General features: G+C 38.6%; 1 protein-coding gene across 1 annotated transcript in view; it reads right to left on the minus strand.

Annotated features, from left to right (window-relative positions):
• PLXDC2 (plexin domain containing 2) overlaps positions 1-20,939 on the minus strand; it is a 271,382-nt gene that overhangs the window by 39,629 nt on the left and 210,814 nt on the right. Inside the window, exons 8-9 of the mRNA XM_055709000.1 lie at positions 12,388-12,483; positions 11,403-11,484 (exon numbers count right to left, since the gene is read on the minus strand). Coding sequence (XP_055564975.1) covers positions 11,403-11,484; positions 12,388-12,483 — 178 coding nt within the window. The remainder of the gene's footprint in view (positions 1-11,402; positions 11,485-12,387; positions 12,484-20,939) is intronic.

Genomic DNA, 20,939 nt, shown 5'->3' on the forward strand with positions numbered 1-20,939 from the left:
AGTGAATTCCTGTTTAATAGAGCAGGGCAATACCCATGGTTGTGGCTGTGGCACTCAGGATAAACAGACACTGTGGTATTAAGTCTGAACTCAACTCTGTTGAGATTTGAAAGATTTACGGCTGGCACAGACATTGCAGTTCCAGATACAAATGGTTCATCAAAAACTGAGTGGGGGTTTGTCTTACTGTTCTAATAAACCAATATTTTTTTGGAGAATAAAAAGTTACTACTATGTAAAAGAATTGCAAAAAAAGTTTCTACAGAAAAGAGCTGTGCTACCTACCTATTTATCTAGTGTTATATCACTATGGTATCTTAGGTGCATCTGTGAAATGAAACATGGAAATCAAACACAGATTTTGTGATCTTCCTTCCACATTAATCAGCAAAAGTAAATATTCTCAGTGGCACAAATAACAGATAGATATCCACTTTCCCTCCTCTCAGCGGGGTTTAAGTGCTTAATTGTATCTTTGATAACTACTTCCTGCATTTATAATAAAACACCTTAGGAAGGGGATATATCTGACAGATCTACATGAGACAGACTTTGCATTAAGGTATTAAAACAGTCCAGGCAGTGGTCCTTTTTGAATTGATTGTGATATCTATGTCTTGGCCATGCTGTGCTGCAAAACTGGATACCACAGAAACCTGCAGAGCAGATAATAAACAGAGTTTCTAAGCTCCAGAAGACACAACAGCAGCTCTGGCAAAGGAACCAATAGCTAGTGAAACCAATCTCACATTTTGAGAAGCAAATGATATGGTAAGAAACACAAATATACAGTATGAGTAGTGTGAGTGATGTAGCTTAAATAAATCATTACGTTTATATCTAGATTAAGAAACTTCAAAATGCTTCCCAGTCTTCTGACAGAAAATATTTCCACTGAAATATTAGGATTTCAGAGTGATGAGAACTGTAGCAATCTTCTGCCCATGTTCTAGAAATAATTTAAAGTTTTGTAACCCAGCCTTGCATTTCTTAAAAATCTTCATCCGTTATGAGCATAACTGTTGTCCTCATGTTGTTCTGACTTATTCAGGAAAAGAAAGCAAGGTGTAAATATATAAAAGTGTGTGACTAATGCTGCAGGTACAAGAAAACTGACTAGTTTCTGCATGAAAGCAGTATTCAAATTCAGTTGGGTAGATATCAAATCTGTTAATGGTAGGACAGGGATAGCCTTATTCTCTAGCTTGGGGCTGCTGAGAACATTAGTGAGCAGAAAGGAGAACACTGCAGAAGAACATGTGGAGAAAGGAAACTTGAGGAAGGAAGCTCGTACAATGAAGTTGTACTAGTGCAGGAAAAAGCTCAGGTGTTTGCCCTGAAAAAGTATTCCTCATAGCTCTTGGGCGGTATGTGTCCATTTTAAGATGTTAGCTTTGAACCATGCAAGGGAATGATCCTACTCTAGTGGGTCCCACAATGTAGCTAGTGAATTAGCTGGTTTTGCTCTAATGTGTCCTAGGCCTCCGAGAACTACTGCATCTTCACTAGAGTTCTGTACAGAGACTGAACTTTTTAGGTTTATCTGTATTAATCATAGGAATTGTTCCAATCTGTGCTCAAGGGGAATTATAGAAATTCCATAATAATTCCACGGAATCCAGCTACTAACAAATTCCACAAATTTTTAAAAATATGTAGAAAGGCTATTTATCTATTTATTTCCTATGTTTCAATCTCAGTGAAAAGTTAGTTCATCTGGCTGCAGGCTAACTTTCAATAAAAACATGTTAAGACCTCAGGATCATCCAAGTTCTACAACAGTACTTTCAAATGTACCGTTATTTTACATTTTACTGTTATGTACATCTTTATCGTTATGTATTTTTAAATGTACCTTCAGGCTCACTGAATCTTACACTGTCTTCTAGACAGAACTGCTATGCCACTTGAGAGTATCTATTACTACGATCTTGTGAGGCTTCTTTCATCAAACAATACCATCGCTGGGCTCTCTCTGGTTTGAGAAAATGCTTTGTTCATTAAGCACTTCTGTGCCACTTTCTTTTCCTGCTTTCCTCCCATCAGGCTCGCCATGCATACAAAATTCTCAATTATTGAATGCTAATTTCCTAACAGTTTCTTGTAGTTCATGTGTTCAAATTAGCTTGTCAAATTAAGAGCAAGTAGCTTGGAAAAGATTTGAAGAAGTTGGGTGTGGAGCAATTTTCTGCTTAATAAAGTATAGATCTAGTTATCATATCATTGTTATCAGTAATGTATCAAGGCTGACAAATTTAAACATTCATTTTTGATACATTTGCTGCACTTGATCAAAAAGACCAATTGCTGTCTCAACACAGCTTTTAAAACAGAAGAAAAATATGTTGCATTTTAATCAAACTCTGACAAAGGGCCAGAATTTTTACTTCTCAGATTTTCAATATGCTAGGTTCAAAACTGGCAAAGAAACAGTATACAGCTTAGAAAAATAGTACTGATACTACTTTTCATTTATCACAGGGTAAATCTGAGGTAACTCAACAATCTGCTTGTTAAGACCCAGGTGTTAGGACTCTGCCATACTTTCATATAAAACCACTCCAGCATAAAGAACTGCTGTAGTGGAATACAAATTCTATAGACAGGCAGAATCTGGGCACATTTCTTTTGCTTTGCCTGAAGCAGCAGTATGATCAGCAAATTCATGAAGTTATACAGATTGATAGAACGGAATATATTTTACAGAATACACAATATTTTAAACCTCTAGCCACTTTAAAGCATTTAAAATGAGATTTTCCTTGTCATTTGTATATGAATCTATTACATTGATTGGATTATATATGCTCCCTCTGGTGGTTTACTTAATCCATACAAATGTCTCATTTTTTATATTTTTTAATTCAATGGCTAAGATACTGTGGCCAGTTTTGTAATAACAGCACTCTACTGCCAGTCAAATAGAGTTGGGATAAAAACAGCCTGAGTATAAATCAGTAAGTCTTCCTCCCATCTCTTAATTTGGAATTGAAATACATAATACCCCTAAAGCAAACAAACAAGGAAAACTAAATCCTCAAATAGTTAAAATGAGGAACTACTTAAAAGTGAGCATTTGAACCAAGCTAGTGGCCTTCTATGATGGAGCAACTACATCAGTGGACAAGGGAAGAGCTATGGATGTTATCTGTCAGGACTTCTGTAAGGCCTTTGACACAGTTTCCTATAAGATCCTTCTCTTAAATTGGAGATATGGATTTGACAGGTGGACTGTTCAGTGGATGAAGAATTAGTTAGATGGTCACATCCAGAGGGTAGTGGTCAATGGCTCAATGTCCAGATGGAGATCGGTGACAAGTGGTGTCCCTCCGGGGTCTGTACTGGGACCAGTACTGTTTAATATTTTTATCAATGATATATAAGTTGGGATTGAGTGCACCCTCAGCAATTTTGCAGATGTCACCAAGCCATGTGGTGTGGTTGACATGCCTGAGGGATAGAATGCCATCCAGAGGGACCTGGACAAGCTCAAGAAGTGAGCCCATGTGAACCTCATAAGGCTGAACAAGGCCAAGTGCAAGGTGGTACACCTGGATTGGGGCAACCCTCAGTATTGGTACAGTCTGGGCAATGAAGGGATTGAGAGCAGCCCTGTGGAGAAGAACTTGGGGGTACTGGTGGATGAAAAGCCAGACATGAGCCAGCAATATGCACTCCTGGCCCAGAAGACCAGCCATATCCTGGGCTGCATCAAAAGAAGTGTGGCCAACAGGTTCAGGAAGGTGATTCTACCCCTCTGCTCCATGGTGGTGAGACCCCACCTGGAGTGCTGCATCCGGCTCTGGAGTCCTCAGCACAGGAAAGACAGGGACCTGTTGGAACAGGTCCAGAGAAGAGCCACAAAAATGGAACAGAGGGATGGAACTCTCTCCTAAGAAGACAGGCTGGAAGAGTTGGGGTTGTTCAGCCTGGAGAAGAGAAGGCTCCAGGGAGACCTGGGAGCTGCCTTCCAGTACATAAAGGGGGCCTATAAGAAAGATGGGGACAGACTTTAGCTGGGCCTGTCGAAATAGGAAAAGGGCTAATTGTTTTAAAGCAAAAGAAGGTAGATTTAGACTAGATATAGGGAAGGATTTTTTTTATGAGTGTGGTGAAACACTGGAACAGGTTGCCCAGAGAGGTGGTAGATGCCCCATCCCTGGAAACATTCAAGGTCAGACTGAATGAGGCTCGGAGCAACCTGATCTACTTGAAGATGTCCCTGCTCATTGCAGTGGGACTGGACTAGATGACATTTAAAGGTCCCTTCCAACCCAAAGTATTCCATGATTCTATGAATAAAAATTGAGCTCTACAAATGGTTGCTTATGAATGTAGGGACAGGAATAAAAATATTTCCAGGGTCACAAGGTAAAACTTTCTTCCTTGCACTGTACTGTTTTGCCACCTTCCACTGCAATGTCCAAGCTTGTTACCTCAAACACCCATCAAACCAACAGTAACTTCAGTTCTATGCCTTCATTGTAATTTCTTCGCATAAGAAGAACTTCCAGGGCTTTTGAGAAGTGTATTTATAACATTTGAGCTAAAAACTTCTAGATTTCAAGATATATTTTTTTAAACTTCATAGATTTGGTACAATAAGCTGAAGAACTTAGACCAAAGCATGTCACAACAGCAGATGTTCACCACATGTTCACTGCACAATTAACTAATGTATCTGCAGTCTCAGCTAATGAGCTTTTTTGGTCCTGAACTTACCCATTACCTTTCCTGGCTCCATAATCCAATCTACAACCTTCATTATGGTGTCAGCAATCAAATAAAAGTTGAGGGAAATGTAGATACCAAACTGAGCAATGTGTGGAGAAAGACACTGTTTATTATTTGGATTTAATTATTTTCTTTTGTAAATCAGGGGGGTTATATAGTCAGATAGTATGATAATTATTTCTGTGTGCTTTTTTTTTTGTAATTCTGTATGGGTGGTGCTTTGCTCAGTTGACAAATATGTCAGATTACATAAGACATTTACTTATAGTAGAATATTTGATTCAACACAGATTTTATGAATCTAGGTCTTGTCAGGTGGGACATACAGAAAAAACAAAAACCCAAAACCATAACTCTCTTTCTCCTCATATTAAAAATTCCCAGACATGAACTCAGATTTGAAAGTTAACTACATATGCTTCCAATTTCTTTCTAAAGGAAGAATTAACAAACAAGACATTTCAAACTTGCCCAGAAGTTCAGAAGACAAATAACAGGCAACCATTTTTTATCTCAATTACCATAAGGGCACTGTGAAAAACTGTCACTTCATATTTCAACTGTAAAATAATTTCTTAAGAACTGCAAGCATCTAAAGATTTTCCCTTCCCTGCCTTCCAGCTAATCAGCATGGAATACAAAAAAAGTTGTTTATTACCTGCTTAGATGAGAACTGTGATTATCATAATAAAAGATTAGAAGTATCAAGACTTAAATCTCATTACTTCTACTGTTCCCAAACACATCTGATTTTTCACTTTGCTCAGAATGCATGCCATAAAAACGAGCCGTAACCTTTTAGTTTACAAAACTAATGCTACTGCTGGCATATAGGATTAAGCACTGAAGTGAAATGTATCACAAATGGTATTCTTTCATCTTTTTCAGGATTAAAGAGTACAACAAACTTTGGGAGCTTTGCACACACACATAGACAGAATAACTGCCTAGAGTGCATGGAGTGTCCTGGCTCATCACTACACATAGGAAGTCCAATACAGGAATTTGTGCATTTCAGGACACTTCTCAAACTGGGTGTTTGCACTCCATGGCTCAATACCATAAACTTGTAAGATTGTATGATTTCAAACCAGAGTATTCAATGCATAGTCTGGAAAACAGAGACTCTCAAGGATAAAAGTGCATTTAATCACTTAACGTGGGCAAGATTTTATTGTGAACTGGACTCCCAAAGCTCAGTCTCTTTTCCCTTGCAGACCTGGCAAAGCCCCCAGCAGGGCTGCCTGGTCAGCAGTGGCAGGAGCTGACCCCAAGTCTCCAGGCAGCCACTACTCTGTGGGTAGTGGAGCTGCTGTGAGCTGGATCCATGCCAAGGGGGTATGAGTTTCAGTGCTCAGGCGTAAGAACCTTGACATCTAATAGGTCACCCTTCAGGGTGTGATGGGTTCAGAGGACAACACTCCCCTCACCCCGCCTCAGGGCATTCTCTGATCATTATGAGACTGTTGTGTAAAGGGCAGTGTCATACATGAGTAAAGGAGTTTCATGGGGCTCAGGGACTTCCCTGCTGAGCCCTGCTTAGACTCAGTCAGCTGTACGTATTTCTTCAGTGTTTGAGCCCTAGGGACCTTTGTGGTCTTAGATATTTAAGAGTTTGGTGAAAAGTACTTTTAGTACTGCCCTCCTATTCTGCATAACTTCCCTTGATAACCTAAGTGCTGACTAGCCAGCAAAACACCCTTGTGGATCCAGCTGTTAGGGCTTTTGGGTGCCCTTGGCATAAGGCAGCCAGTTTTGTGGATTTAAAATTTCAATATAGGTACCAACAGTGACAGCTGAATAAAACTATCATCTAAATTGCTTGCAACTACTGCCCTTAGTCCTTCAGGACTACAGTTCCCTATCTCCAGTGTGGGGATGCTAGTACTACACTAAACCTGAAGGATGCTGCAAGGATTGAGAGACACTTTTATCCTGTGTTAACAAAGTAAAGCATGAGACACATTCAAAACCCAAGTCTCCAGCATACACAGACTGAAAGACTGCTCTTTGCCTGCTTATTTCTGAACTCATGGAAATATCACTATCAGTTCACTGCTGAAATCTGAGACTTTCCTGAAGTTCATCAAAACAAAAACATCAATATTGACAGAATCTGAACATAAATCTTTTCAAAACTTTGTATAAAGGTGGCTTTTAAAAATTCCTTGATGATTTAAGCATCATAATTCCATTCTATTTCAGTGCCAACTCTTCTAAAGTTAATAAACAATTTATTTCTTGGGCAATTAACTCCAAATATTTCCAAGGGAAATTGCTATTTCAGTAATGTGAGCAAGTTGTACAAATTGAACCTATAAAATAACAGCAAAGTTGCCTTAAAGCTTCCAAAAACTTTCCTAGAAAATGGCATCTCTAACATGCAGGCTATACCAAGTGCCTAGAGTATATAAACATCAGAAGCATGACAAAATGATATAAACAGATCTAACTTTAATGAATTCTTCCAGCTTTTACATGCTGGGAAGTCAAAGATAATGAAGAGCAAATAATCCAAGTTTCAGCCACAGGTGACTACTATGAGACAGATGCTCAGTGTTTTTGTCATTTTAGAGACAGAGATCCTTGTGTAGGAGAAAGCTATGATACCATCTTAACTTACATTATTTATAGTTAGTCCCTTTTACTTGTGGAACAGTTATGAAACATACATAGTTAAAAAAAAAATATTAGCTCCTAGGGGGATCCTCCATCTGCTCAAGTCAAAAGAAAATGATGTGCCTTTGCTTTAGTCATGACGAAACTGTATGACATACGTCATATTGGATTTCAGAGTGGATAGTTTGATGATCCCTTATGAAAAGGGAAACTGTGATTTAAGCTTGTAGACAGTGACAGGAATAGAAGATTTTGCACTGAATCACCTGTAAGAAGAACCTGCCTCTCCCAGGAATGCAGAGTTTGCACAGCAGCTGGGCTGAAGTAACAGGTAGGAAACAACCCACTGTTGTAGAATAAAGTTATTTTCATTCCAACACAGATTGCCCACATGGGGGAGTACAGTTATTCTGCAATGGCTCTGTTGGTCAATTTTCCTTGTGCAGTTACAGGTTTCACATAAAATGTATGTTTTTCCAACAACTGTACTTTGTTGTGTAAATGATTCAGTATATGGTTTAAATTTTATGCAAGGAAAAAAAATATACAAGATGCTGTTCCTGGTAGTAATGTTGCTCTGGCTAAATGGGGTCATAACTTCTTGAGATAAAAACGTTGGAGAATTGGCATAGAGTTTTGTTTCCTACTGGATACATGTTTGCTCGTTACCCACATGGAAGTCTTTCTGCTCTGGGAGATCTCACTTTAGAGTACCAGAGTACCAAAGTACCAAAGTGCTACTGCGGCACCAAAGGAGGAACATGAATGTTTGTTACAGTCTTATCTGACCCTCATTGCTCCCTAACAGTCTCCTTACTAGCAAACGGGCATCCTCCCTCTGCAGAAATCAGAGCACTAGATTGGCTGGTAGATTATTGCCACACTGGAAACCTGTCACTATCAAGTTCAAAGTCTTCTTCAGGCTTTTGCACCAAAGGCTAATTGCCTCCCCACCCTGGGCTTTGTCCACAGCCAAGAGAGACATGTTTTGGATTCTCACCTCCTGGACTAGTGTGTCCAGCCATCTTTGCAACCCAGAAGCACTACTCGGGCATTCCTAAGCTCCTGCTTACTTCAAAAACCCCTATGAGCACTCACTGAAAGTGGACTGTAAATATTAATTTTCTTTGTACTCTAGGCACTGCTGAAATGTCTAAGTTAATACTTCATGTAATGCTTTACACTTGTTTTTTCCAAGCAGATTTTATTCTGCTGCAGCAGAGCAATGCATATCATGACAGGAGATAAAAGTCAGGTTGGTTTACAAGGCTGGTGACTAAAGAGCAGTGACACAAAAAAAGGTGGAGCACTGTGATGAAAGAACACACAACTTTCTATCCTTTATGACTTTTAACCAGGAAAGTTAGATTTTCTTGTTGAGAAAGTACTTTTTTATCACATGCAAAAAGAACATATTAATACAGAGAATTTATTTTTGAGGGGAGCAGAACCACAATGTGGTACTGAAGTAAATGATGGTACTCTCCTGTGATCCAGACATCTCCACTGAGAATGGTATAAGGCTTTTTCTGTATCTCCCTAAAATGAATACACACGCTGAGGAACACTGAGGTAAAAGAAGAGAGGCACTCAACTAGAAGGCAGGCAAGAGTATCCAGAAACTGGTAGGCAGCAGAAAATTGTCAAAGTTGACACAAGAATGAGTCCTGATCACAACGATCCTGCAGTGTAATTTACCCTAGCTAAGTAAATGCTCAGTCTTCACATTTTGGAAAGCAAGTTGCCTCTTTTCACAAAACATCTACCCAATCATTATTTCAGATCTGTTTCTTTGTAGAACTGAATTAGTTGAAATAAGCCACTCACTTCAGAAGCTGGAAGCCAGCAGGCAAGAAAGGCAATGGGACCTGAGGCAGACATCATCACCAAAGCCATGTTTCCAGAGGACATAACAATTTAAAAAATAAGGTGTAAAATCTAGTATAAAATTAAGATGTTCAAGGGACTGGACCGTAGCTTCAGAGATTTTCAAGACCCAGCTGAACAAAGTAATGAACAAACTGATCTGATCTCACAGCTGGCCTTGTTTTGAGTGGGAGGCTAGACTAGATGACCTCTAGTGCATCCTTCCACTCTGAACTATTTTATGATTCTATACACACTTCTCCATTTGTTTAAACCTGAATATCACTCATATTTATATTCATATTGGCTGAATATCACTCTCTTTATAGATGCAAATTGGGTGGTATGACTGTTTTCAAACTACTGAAATTCCCATGTAGAGGCAAAATCTTAGTTTGCTTTTCTGGATCCATCCTTTTTTTAAGGAACTGACTTCAGCGCCTGCTTTTGCTGCTAGTCAAACAATGTCCAAACACAGGCTGCATGAAATGACAGTCTCACTACTGGCAGTAATGGGCTAATTAACAGCAATAAAACTGTTCAGTCTATCTTCTGCAGCTTGTCAAAGGCACAATCATGCTGCAGCATGGAGCCAGCTGTTTTTGGGAAACAGGACTGCCTCACAGTAGGTTTATCTTTGCAGTGTAATCTTCACAGGCAAAGTAAAAAGCAAGATTTTTTTCCAAAAAAAATTGACTAGAGACAGGTGTGTTGAGACTGTATATTTTTCAGCAGTAAATTACACCTTGCCAGTTGTGAAGGGGCAGCCACAAATTCACCGAAGTATGTGGAAGGGAACACAGTGCCGCTACATGCCTGGTGTGACTTCCTGATAAAGGTGAAGGACAAAACTCTTTTAGTCCTCCAGAGTGAATTTGTGCCTCAGTGAGTGAAAAAGATTTTCCAGCAATTCCAGAAAACTCAGTTATTCATAAACTACAGAAAACCACAAAGGATCTCATGGCTTGCCTGTTCTCCCTAAGAAGTCTGAACTTTACCATACAACTGAGTTTATGCAAACAGAAATGAGAACACTGGCCGCAAAGCAACAGAACTTGCTCAAACCAGTGCCAACAGAAACTCAGTGCTACAACATTTGTTAATGGAAGGAGAATCAAGGAATGCTTGAAAGCAAGAAATTGGCTACAGCAAGCAAGATCTGTTCATGCTTGCTTGGAACAGTTTTCTACAGGTATCCTAACTCTTGAAGATGCTTGATTTGTTTCCTGTGCCATGATTTCATTTAGCTCTAATTCCACTAAAAAGAGGCTTTTGCAAAACAAACTGAGAACAGTGACTTTTCAAATGACTTGTTACAGGAGTCGAAGCTTAAGAAAACAATAAAAGTGACCCCAAGTTCCTAATTCCATACCACGTTCTCCAGCTATTTATCAGTTCTTTACCAGTTCAAATTATAGCACTATTTTAGAATGCTAATAGCCTTCCCACCTTTAATTATGCATCCATTTTATACATAGCATTTCTGAAACTAATCACCAGGGTTGAAAAACACAACAACAATGAATACCCATTATGATACTGCATTTTGTATCAGAGAACTGGTGTTAAATAAATGCTTGTTATGAAGGTCAGTGAAGGTCAGTGAGTGAAGAACTTTTTGGAAAAGCTACAGCTGCAAAGTTTCCATTTTGCTGTCTATGCTCCAGCTGCTCCACAGACTCTAAATCGCTCCTGCTATTGACTTGACTGTCCTCATCAACGTGGCACAGAGAGGTTGAGGAGACCCAACTTTCCCACTAAGTATTGACTCTTTGGATGTGTCGGTTTCCCTACTGTAATGAGTACAAGTATGTCTTTACAGTTACATTACCACTCTGCCTCTCTGTGGTTAAGCTATTTTTGATGAAGCTAGGGATACAGGGAGAAAATGTGACTTCTGTTATGATTTCTACTCCTTGTTCTCCTTCAAGAGGATTTTAAAGTAGGGTTGAGGAAATAGGAAAAAAGGTTTAACTCCCAAAACAACTATATTGACTATTCTTGCCTGTTTTCTTTGCTGAAGTGAAATGGTACAATGATGTGTTGCTAGTGATCACACCTGACATGTGGTGTATGTAAGACCTAAATATAGCAACCCTTTATGCTGAATAACCTTTAGGCAATGTTATTGGATATCCTTTGAGCACAGCCCATGCAAAAAAAGAAAAAATCCTTCTCTTTACCTTTGGAGTTTACTGCACCAGCTGCAGTTGAATCCAATCTGGGCAGTGACACAGGGACCACAGCTGGTAAACTGGAGACAAGCTGGGACATAAACAAACACACAAATTATTACATTAGTGTCACACATAATTCTCATAAAAAGCACAAAAGGATACATCTTCTGATAATACATGTATATATATTTAGGGACTCAGCAGGTTCACATGCCCAAAATAAGGTAATAAAACCAGTCTATTACAATGCACTGCACAACTGTATGCGTAAAGGTGTATTTTATCTGTAGGATTCCATTTTTATATGTATTCCGACTTCTACATTTGTTCATTGAGTTGCATTGCTAAATCTTTACCTTTTTGTCAAATACTAAATATTTCCTTAAATCTCCTTCTTCCCTGGCTCCACTTTCCTTGGTGTTGCTAACATTCAGACACAAGCAGATAATATGACTGGCAGGAAAGTGTGCAAGAACTACAATTAGATTAAAAAAAAGAAAAATAGCTGTTTCCATTTTTTTCACAGTAGTACAGCTGGCAGTTAAACCCAGAGATTTCTAAACAATGTAGTTTTACCTTGGACAAAAGAGGCAGATGAACTGCAAAATGTGTTTGGGAATATTCTTTGCAATGTGATGCACAGCACACAAAAGAATTTGTGTTTGCCTTGCAAGCATGAAAACTGTTCTTTTTTCTTGAGGAAACAAATTTAAAGTCAATATAATAATTCTTCTAAAAAAAATGATTTGGCACAAATTTCATTCAAAACCTGCTGGGAGTTACATACCTATAAACTAACTCGAGATACATGAAGATGCACTGGATAATGCATCATCCATCTTGGGAATAAATCTGAGAGGGTAAATGAATCTGTCTGTGATTCCAAGCTCACAGATGAAACAAAATATTTAAAATTGGGTGTGTGTTGCTGGGAGGGCAGTGGGGGTGTCCTTCCCAGATCTGGCTCCTGTCCACGTTATGTTTTACTTACTTGGAAGAGGTATCATTTCAACAGCTGAGAGATTGGTAATCTTTGACATTTGTAGCTCCACCCTGTGGTACTCATAAATTGTTCTTCTACGGACATCTACCAGGAAAGAAAAATAAAAATATTTTCACATTTTACTATTTTGCAGTCTGTAGATTGTGAAAAAGAGTGGTTGTAATGATTACTCATTGCTCCTTAGGTGTATACATGGCACAAGTTTTCCTCAAGAACATTTTTAATTTTAGACATTATGAAGGAACACATATAGATATATTGATCATTTTTCACTTGATAAATCATCAGAGCGGACAGAATAGGCACCTGTTCCTGGTAAAGGATTATGAAAACACTAAGTGTGCTCTCAAGCATCTTAGTCATTCATTTAGACAGAAATTCTAGAGAGTATACTGCCAGACATTTTAGAGTCTATTTCAGATACTTGCTTTCCTAAGACATTTCTCAGCTTACAGGCTTGAGAGAAATGCTTTATTTGCTCACTTTGTCAGTTCTTGTCAAGATGTGCAAACAAAACTTATTTCATTGCTTAATCAAATTTGTTAGCTACAAGCTAGCTCACATCTAAATGCATTAGAACATTTTTTCGTATTATAACATTATATTAAAGAAGACAAGCCCTCCTAAACAGCCAATGTGATGCATAATCTTTACACAAGCTGACTGCACCTAAGTTTCTCACAGCAGAAATTCAACATAGTCAATGCACTGTTCTTATTGGCTTTGAACTCACAGACCTAAGCACAAGATAAGTGGGGAAAAAAAATAATAAAAAAATCACAAAATTCTTTGTTTCTAGATCAATATCCTGTCATGTATTTTGAATATCCCAGATTTTAAGTGCACAGCTGCAATGCAGACTGGTAAGCTTGTACATTTGCAAACTAAAACTACAGCCTATATGGCCAATCTGACACAATAGTGATGATTTTCTGGTGCACTGGATTCAAATTTATGTCCTTTTTTGAAGGTCTGCTAAACTGATTGAAATCAATGCTAAATACAATCACTGACCCTGTGGAATCATTCCAGGCAGGAATAAAGAGTGACATGCAAAGGTTACTATGAGGGTCAATGGCTGGTCTGAGTCTACATGCAACAGAAGAAAAGGAATTGTAGACAGCCACAAACTCTTATCTTCAGTAGTCTTCTGTGTTGCCAGCCCTGTATGGATTAGGGTACACCTTGTTGCTTGGTATAAGGGTTGTGTTTCTGCAGCTTGAAGTGGGCTCACGTGGGCTCCCCAGCTGTTAAGCAATCACACAGCATCAAATCCAAAGTGGTTTTTGCAATCTCTTGTTTGACAGGATGTTGTAGGAGTTTTTCAGACAGAAAACAGAACCTTAAGTAAAATCAATAAAGCAGTAAATACTAATTTTTAAGGGAAGAGAGAAAGTGCAGCAGTGTATGTTGTGGCTAAGGTGCCTCTCAGTTCAAGTGGACAAGGCCTTCTAAGAAAAGCAGGATGGCCAACCTCTATAAGTACAGCTGTGTGAATACCCCATACACCACACAGAAAATAACCGTCTGGCTCTTGGTGTCTGTTGGAATAGACGTGAATCTGAGGAGGAATGGGGAGGCAGAAGCAGAGTGTCATGTGTAGGATAACTCTCTCCTGCTTCAGCCAGGGTCGCTGTGGGGGAAGCAGCTTCTTTGCCCTCTCTCACTGACTAAGCTCTCAGGCACAGGTAGCCAGTGTCTAGCTTTCAGAAAATAATATTTCTATTTAGCTCCAAATCAGCACCTTTGTCATTTATTTGAAGCTGACTTTGCTATGGCTTCACCTCTCCTGATAGCAGATTTCTCTTTCAGTATGAGCTAGTTTTATGTTTTACCTACAAAGTCACTTCAACTAGTTAAAAGCCAGATACAGGCATGTGCCAAATGTTTACCCCAGCAAATGCTTTAGCCATTTCCTTCAAACCCACTGGACAGGAAGGGTTTTCAAGACAAGGCCAATCTTGTGCTGAAGTCAGGAAAATCTCTTGCCAGCAGTGAGAGGTTTATGCTCCTAGGCTGGTAAGTTCCATAAGAACACATGCCAAATCTCAGTGATCAGGAAATGTGTTTGAAATGAGCTCCTGCCAATGCTGAAGGCTTTCATTTGTTTCCACAGAAATCTTTATCCTTCTGTCCAAAAAAATAAGCAAATTAATACATAAAATAAAATGGTGGGTGCTGACACTTTAATTGAACTCCATTTCATTTCATCACTAGTGGTACAGGCTGGTATGCTATAATCCTGTTTACTCTGAACCTTTCCTAACAGACTCCTCACAGGGCTGACAAGAAATACAGAGCTTCTGGCTTTCCAAAAATCCAGTAAGAATCAGTGTGTCGGGTCCACAGGCACTTTTATTGCACCCAGTGCATGAAATTCATAAAAAACACTGATTATAAGAGAATTAAGTCTGTCATTTAAAAAAATAACGTCCACTCGTGTATTTCAGCATGACTGTTTATACCATTAAATCCCACTACCTGGGAGACTCAGGTTTGATCTTTTCTTCTTCAGAAAGAAGACTCTGCCAACCACAGGTGGTGAGTTTACATACGAGGGATCTATCTACTGTAAGAAACCTAAATACAGAGAGGTATTTGCATAGTCACCTTCTAACAGCTTTGCATATACTTGAAGGCAGGTGGTTGGAAACACAAGTGTTCAAATTTATCTGCCGGGCCAGGCTGTAAAAACATGTAGGTATAGATTCTTTTGAAAGTCTGACTTGAAACACACCATGCTTAGCTTCTCAAAATGCACTTTTTCCTCCCTATTGAGAATTCTTAGCCAGTAACCCCTTAAAAAAAGCCAGGCTAGAATAGCTACACTCAACAGGAAAAACAGAAAAATGAATACTCTCCCCTGACACTTTCCCCCTCAACCTCTCTACACACTCCTGCTCCAACCCAAGACACACATTGCCTTTCACTCAAGTGGAACTTCTTCTTTGTCTCATACTATTTAGCTCTTTTTGACACAAGTACAAGTGCAGAATCACAAAGAGTTTATAAGCTCACATACTTCAGTATGCACCTTATCTTGACAAGAACTAGTGAAAACATTTGATATAGAAACAGATAAAAATTTAAGCATCATCTGCAAGCGTTTTGCTGAAAAGAGGCATTACATCACGTCTAACAGGGAAGGGAGGAAGGGAAAAGGACTCTTTGCATGTACATATACTTTGAAGTACCATTCCTCGTTCTGAATTTCAGAAAATATGTATGTATTCTTCTCCTAGTCATGAAAATATTTTACTTTTCTGTAGGTCTGACTATCTCAAACACTTTTCAAACAAATATTTTTTTTTCGAAGAACAGATACTATTTTTTATTTTTGTTTTAATTTACAGCATAGTCCAAAGTAGTTCTTTGGTTTGTTTCTGTGGCATGTACACGTGCTATCTCTGAAGACAAGGCCAAAGGTACTTCAGCAGAAAAAGCTGAAGAAAACATCTGCTACTTGAGTAAGTACATCCTCAGTGACCTAGAGAGATAACATGGGGGTTCAGAAGGCCGACCAAAAGAATCCTTTCAAGGGATTAAGCAATGGATTGGATCTGTAAATTATAGATGTGGAAGATTCTGGTGCGAAAAAACATTTTATGTAATTTTATCACAGTATTAAACTAAATAATGGTATATAAATATTCTATGAAACAGAACTGCCAGATCTGTACTACTAAATGTAGTAGGTAGGGAGAATGCTCTGGAGATGGAGCAGTGCCAGAAGAGCACCAATGACTTCCTAAAATACCTGAAGGGTCAGTAGCTAGTAATAAACCAACAGATGCAAAATATCTCTGGTACTTTTCCATCACATAATCACTTTTCCTCATACAGCGTTCCTCAGCTAAAACCTGCAACCCAGATAAAAGTAAAAATGTTGGAGAAGTCAATTTTTAAATTATGTGCTCACACAAATAAAAATCTGTCTCCGTGAAAGACTTGTAGGGAATTGAGACTGGCCATATATCCAGTAAAAGCTGCTAAGCAAGGCCATATGTATTCATACAGCTGCACTTTCATTTTTAAATCTCATTGATAGAGAAAACACAAATGGCAAGAGGTGCATTTGATTACGCAGAAGTCAATTTGACACAGACAACTTATGCAACATATCCAGCTCAAACTGCAAGCAATTTGCAAAAAATATAAGGGATGCAGAGGGGTGGGACATAGCTGCTGTGCTATACAGCCACAGGCTTTCCTTGATAGAAACTTTGTTTAGCATCACTGGCTGAATAAAACCTTCATGCAAATATATATTTTGCCAGCCTGGTATGCCTGATTGCCATCACCACAAAAGGTAAGGGAGTCAGAATGTCAAAGCAATCTTTCTTTAATTGCTTCATATCGCTAAACTTAGCAACATTAACTAGTTAATTCTTGAGGCACTGACATTGGGATCAAACATGCCTGTAATCAACCCCCCACCACACTGTTCTTGGTCGTTGACTGTTACACACATCTGAATCTAGATCAAAATTCAGATTCCCTAATTATATTAATTTTATTGTTCTCTTAAAAGTTACTAAAAAGATCCTTTGAAACCTGGAAGATGCACCTCAAAGACATATATTCTGTGAATAAGCAAACCACTGAAGTAGGCTCTGAAAATAACCACTTTATCAACAACGTAGAAAAAATTGTTCCACATCAATGCTCTGTGCCTACCAGACATCACTTACTTTGGAACTCTCCCATGTCCTTTCAGATTTACTCCAATTCCTGATGCCAGCTGAGCTGCTCTTAGTACAGGCTCAAGGTGTGAGAAACATGCTTGAACCCCTTAAGCCACCATGCACCAAACTGCCTAATTCTGAGATTGGTCGACGGCCAGTTAAGGCTTTGGCTAAAACAAGAACATTTTAAACCTTAATCACCTTGTACCAGTCCCTGAAGTGCTGTTAGGCCACCAAAGATTGGAAGCATGCCCACCTCTTTCCCTCACTGTTCCTGAATCTGGTACCTAGTGCCAAGGAACCCAGCTGCCCGGCTAAACCCTTTTGGGCCAGCAAACATGCAGGGCTGGAGGAACTCTCACTCTGTGGAATTAGTTACACTAGTGGAAAGCGAGAATAAATACTGTGAATTTAGAGCAATAACTTTGGGGATCACTTTTCACAAAGGTAAATGACAACATTACCAGTAAAGCAGCAGCAAATTAGACTTTGTGATTTCCCAGATGGTGCTGCACCTTTATACAATAAATATCACAACATAAACTCCTCGTTGTCTTTTACACCTCAGGGAGGTGATGCTAAGGTTCTTTCAGGGGCCTCACTGCAGTAAACAAACCGAAGAGAAAACTTCAGCAAACAGTTATAACATGCAGAGTTGTCACAATTACATGCCTGAGTTACACTACATATAGAGTGGCACTAATTGCACTGAAACTGGAATATTACTAACATGTAACTCAGCTACAATTTCATTTTTGTACACAGTGTTGTTGAGTAATTTCGGTGTCATTAAATGTTGGGTTGTCAAGGTATGGATTTCCTAAAAGAGCTGTACATAATACAGTAGAGGCCAAGATCATGAAGTATGCCTCACTGTGGAGAAAAGCCTTGCCATTATCTGTAAGTGCAAGACTAATAACTCTGTATAGACTCCCTGAATCTGGCACTCTCATCTTACCAGTGTATTTCATGCTCTCGTGGAAAACAAAGCACATTCTGTGCAAGCTTTACTGGTGGGCTTTTTCATTGCTAAAATAAAATAGTGGGTTGCAGGAAATGCTTTGTCATTTCTTCTTCATGCATAATAAAAAGCTAATTGAAAGACAAAAGAGAAAAGAGCACTGAAAGAAAGGAGAGAAATGTAGCAACCCAGAAGGAAAGGAAACATGTAGGGGAAGAAATATGGTCATGATATTAGAGAGAGATCTTGGGGGTCTGCAGCAGGGAAAGCAAAGGCTACCATATGAAACTGAAAGGACCAAGAACAAAATGCCAAGGATGTCTGAGAAAAAACAAAAGAGGGAATAGGAAAGAGAAGGTCGTTGCAACAGGACAGGGACAAGTTTCCTGATGCAGTGAAGATGCTGAAGAAAGGAAGAGAAGCCTTGCTGGAAGAACATGTAAAGCTATTTCCCAGCTTTGCTTTCACCATCATCTGTTGTCTAACTGGAAGATATCCATTAAACATTCTTAGTGTCTCTGTTACAATAGGAAAAATAGTAAATGTAAAAGTGATCAGCTATTCTGAAGAAGAAGAAACCAGGGTGGTCCCTTTAACTTATCGGACAAATCAGAAGCAGAGGTCCAGAGCCTAGCTCACTTAACTTGAGTTATGTAGAAGAAGCAGAAACTTTTCCTCTGAAATTAATTGATGGAATTAGTTTGCCATTTTGCTGCCATATAAATCTCAGAATTTAGGGCTTCTGTTTCTAATCTTGGTGTCAAGCAAAAATTCGTTTCCCTTCAGACATTACCATTTGTTCCAAATCACCTCCAGAGTGTATACAGTCATACATATCTATACATATATATAACTATAAAATGGTGGCCAATCTGTATCGATGCAATAGAGCCACAAAAGGCTCAAACCCAAAGACATTGTCTATATATAAGCAGTAGTAGCAGGTCAAGAAAAAAAAAAAATCAAATCTAGAAAACAGGCAGAAAGCTACCTGGCAAAAATCTCCCATCTCCGTGCTCTACCTCTTAAAAGAGACGGTGAAGAAAATGCAGGTACATATATTCTTCTAGGCACAGGTAAAAGGGGTGTTACTGCAAAGCCTTTATATGTAGAAGCACATTAAGAAAAATAGGTATGAAACTCTCAAAGTCCTCCATTTCAGCAGGTTCAGAAAATCCTTGCTTTTTGCTTTTGGATCTTCAAGAGGATTTTCAACACTTGTTAAAATGCACTTCTGAAATGAAACAGCTGATCAAAAAGCACGTTTTTCTCTCCTCAGAATGAAACAGGTTTGCCTGGCTTTAGAAGTCACCTTTCAGAAGTACGAAAAAAGATATTACTAGTGTTTTGGACAGTATATCTGAAAAAATCTGATAAATGGTTAGTTCTAAATCTTCCAAAATTCCTTCAGTAGAACTAGGGCTATTAGACTGAAATTTTAGAATGCTGAGCATACAGATTGCACCAAAGACATTCCACGTTTTTGAAAACTGAGAGGGTATTTTTGTTCAAATAGGTTTGTGCTGCACTTAATGTCTCTTTCCTTTCCAAAGGAAAGATGTATACAAAGGTAACTGACCAAACTTAAACAGGGAACAGTAGTCAGAGGTTTCTTTGGGCTTTTTTTTGTAGTTTGTTGTTTGTTTTTTTTTTTTAATAACTAGCCAAGAACATAAAGGGGAACTGGATTCTCTTGATGGAAAACTCTTTGCTAAAGCGGTAAGTGAGAACTAATAGCTGTACTACTTTGCCTTCTTTTGGGACAGAACCCCAGCATTTTATATTCTTCTTTTGTGTTCAGAAGCTAACAAATAAAGTAATACAACAATTCTATCATATCGCTTTTTCAGTAATTGACTAGAGCCATGGTTGATTTAACAGCTCTGAAAAACAAGAATGCAAGAACATGCATAATTTAAGAGCATCTGACACTGGCTCTCTATGGACCAACATCTACTATGAACTGATGGTTTCCTTGATTAATACTAACTCTAGTGTAAGCTGCAAACCAGCAAAATTACGAATTACCACCAACCACAGAACCAGTCATTAAGCAGAAAAGCAGCGTATTACATACAGCAATACCAAAATAATGCTATCAAAACAGTTTCTGCACATTTTAGACTCTTTACCCACATTTTATTCTTCTTATCTGCCACTCCTTAATGTAACTTCATGAAAAGATTAAGTTTAAGATGAAACACTAGACAGCTTTTCTAGTAATTGCAGTCACTTCACTTAAGAGAAAGTATCATGTGTCAAAAAGGTTTACAGAAATACTAAACCCAGAAGACTAGTAAGTAACTGTGTATTCATCAAAAGCAATGTTATGCAGTGGTCGTAAAACAAGTTGCTTATCTGAAATATTGCTACAGAAAGAAACATTCAAACTAGAATAAAGACTCACATATACCATATATTTTACATACAAAATATGTAAATCTGAATAAGTCCTTTAGTGTTGTTTGATGATGGAGGCTGATGCCAAAAGATCTGCATACTACTTGTATCTCTTAGAATGAATTTCTACCTGACTGATCTGATAAAACATTTGCACAAGTCAATCAACCTAATTTCCACCCGAATCAATTTCAGGAGCTCTTAGAAGTTGAAGACTCACAGAAATACTGAAATCATTCATTTACAAACATCACTCGAACTGCTGAAATCAGTTGCCTAGATTCATTTGTTCCTAAGCACTCAAAAGCAATCCATGCAACCATAGGCACATCGCAACTACTTTATCATACTTCAGAAACAAGTTTCTTCCAAGAACGCCTCTCTTAAGTGAAATCTGGGCATGCCAACCTCCTTCACACTACTCTGAGTTCACAACACAGTAAGTACAAGATGGTACTGAAATTTTCCATCTTCCCCATGGCAAGACATCTACA

This window comes from Falco cherrug, chromosome 4 (assembly GCF_023634085.1).
Source record: "Falco cherrug isolate bFalChe1 chromosome 4, bFalChe1.pri, whole genome shotgun sequence".
Lineage (NCBI taxonomy): Eukaryota > Metazoa > Chordata > Aves > Falconiformes > Falconidae > Falco > Falco cherrug.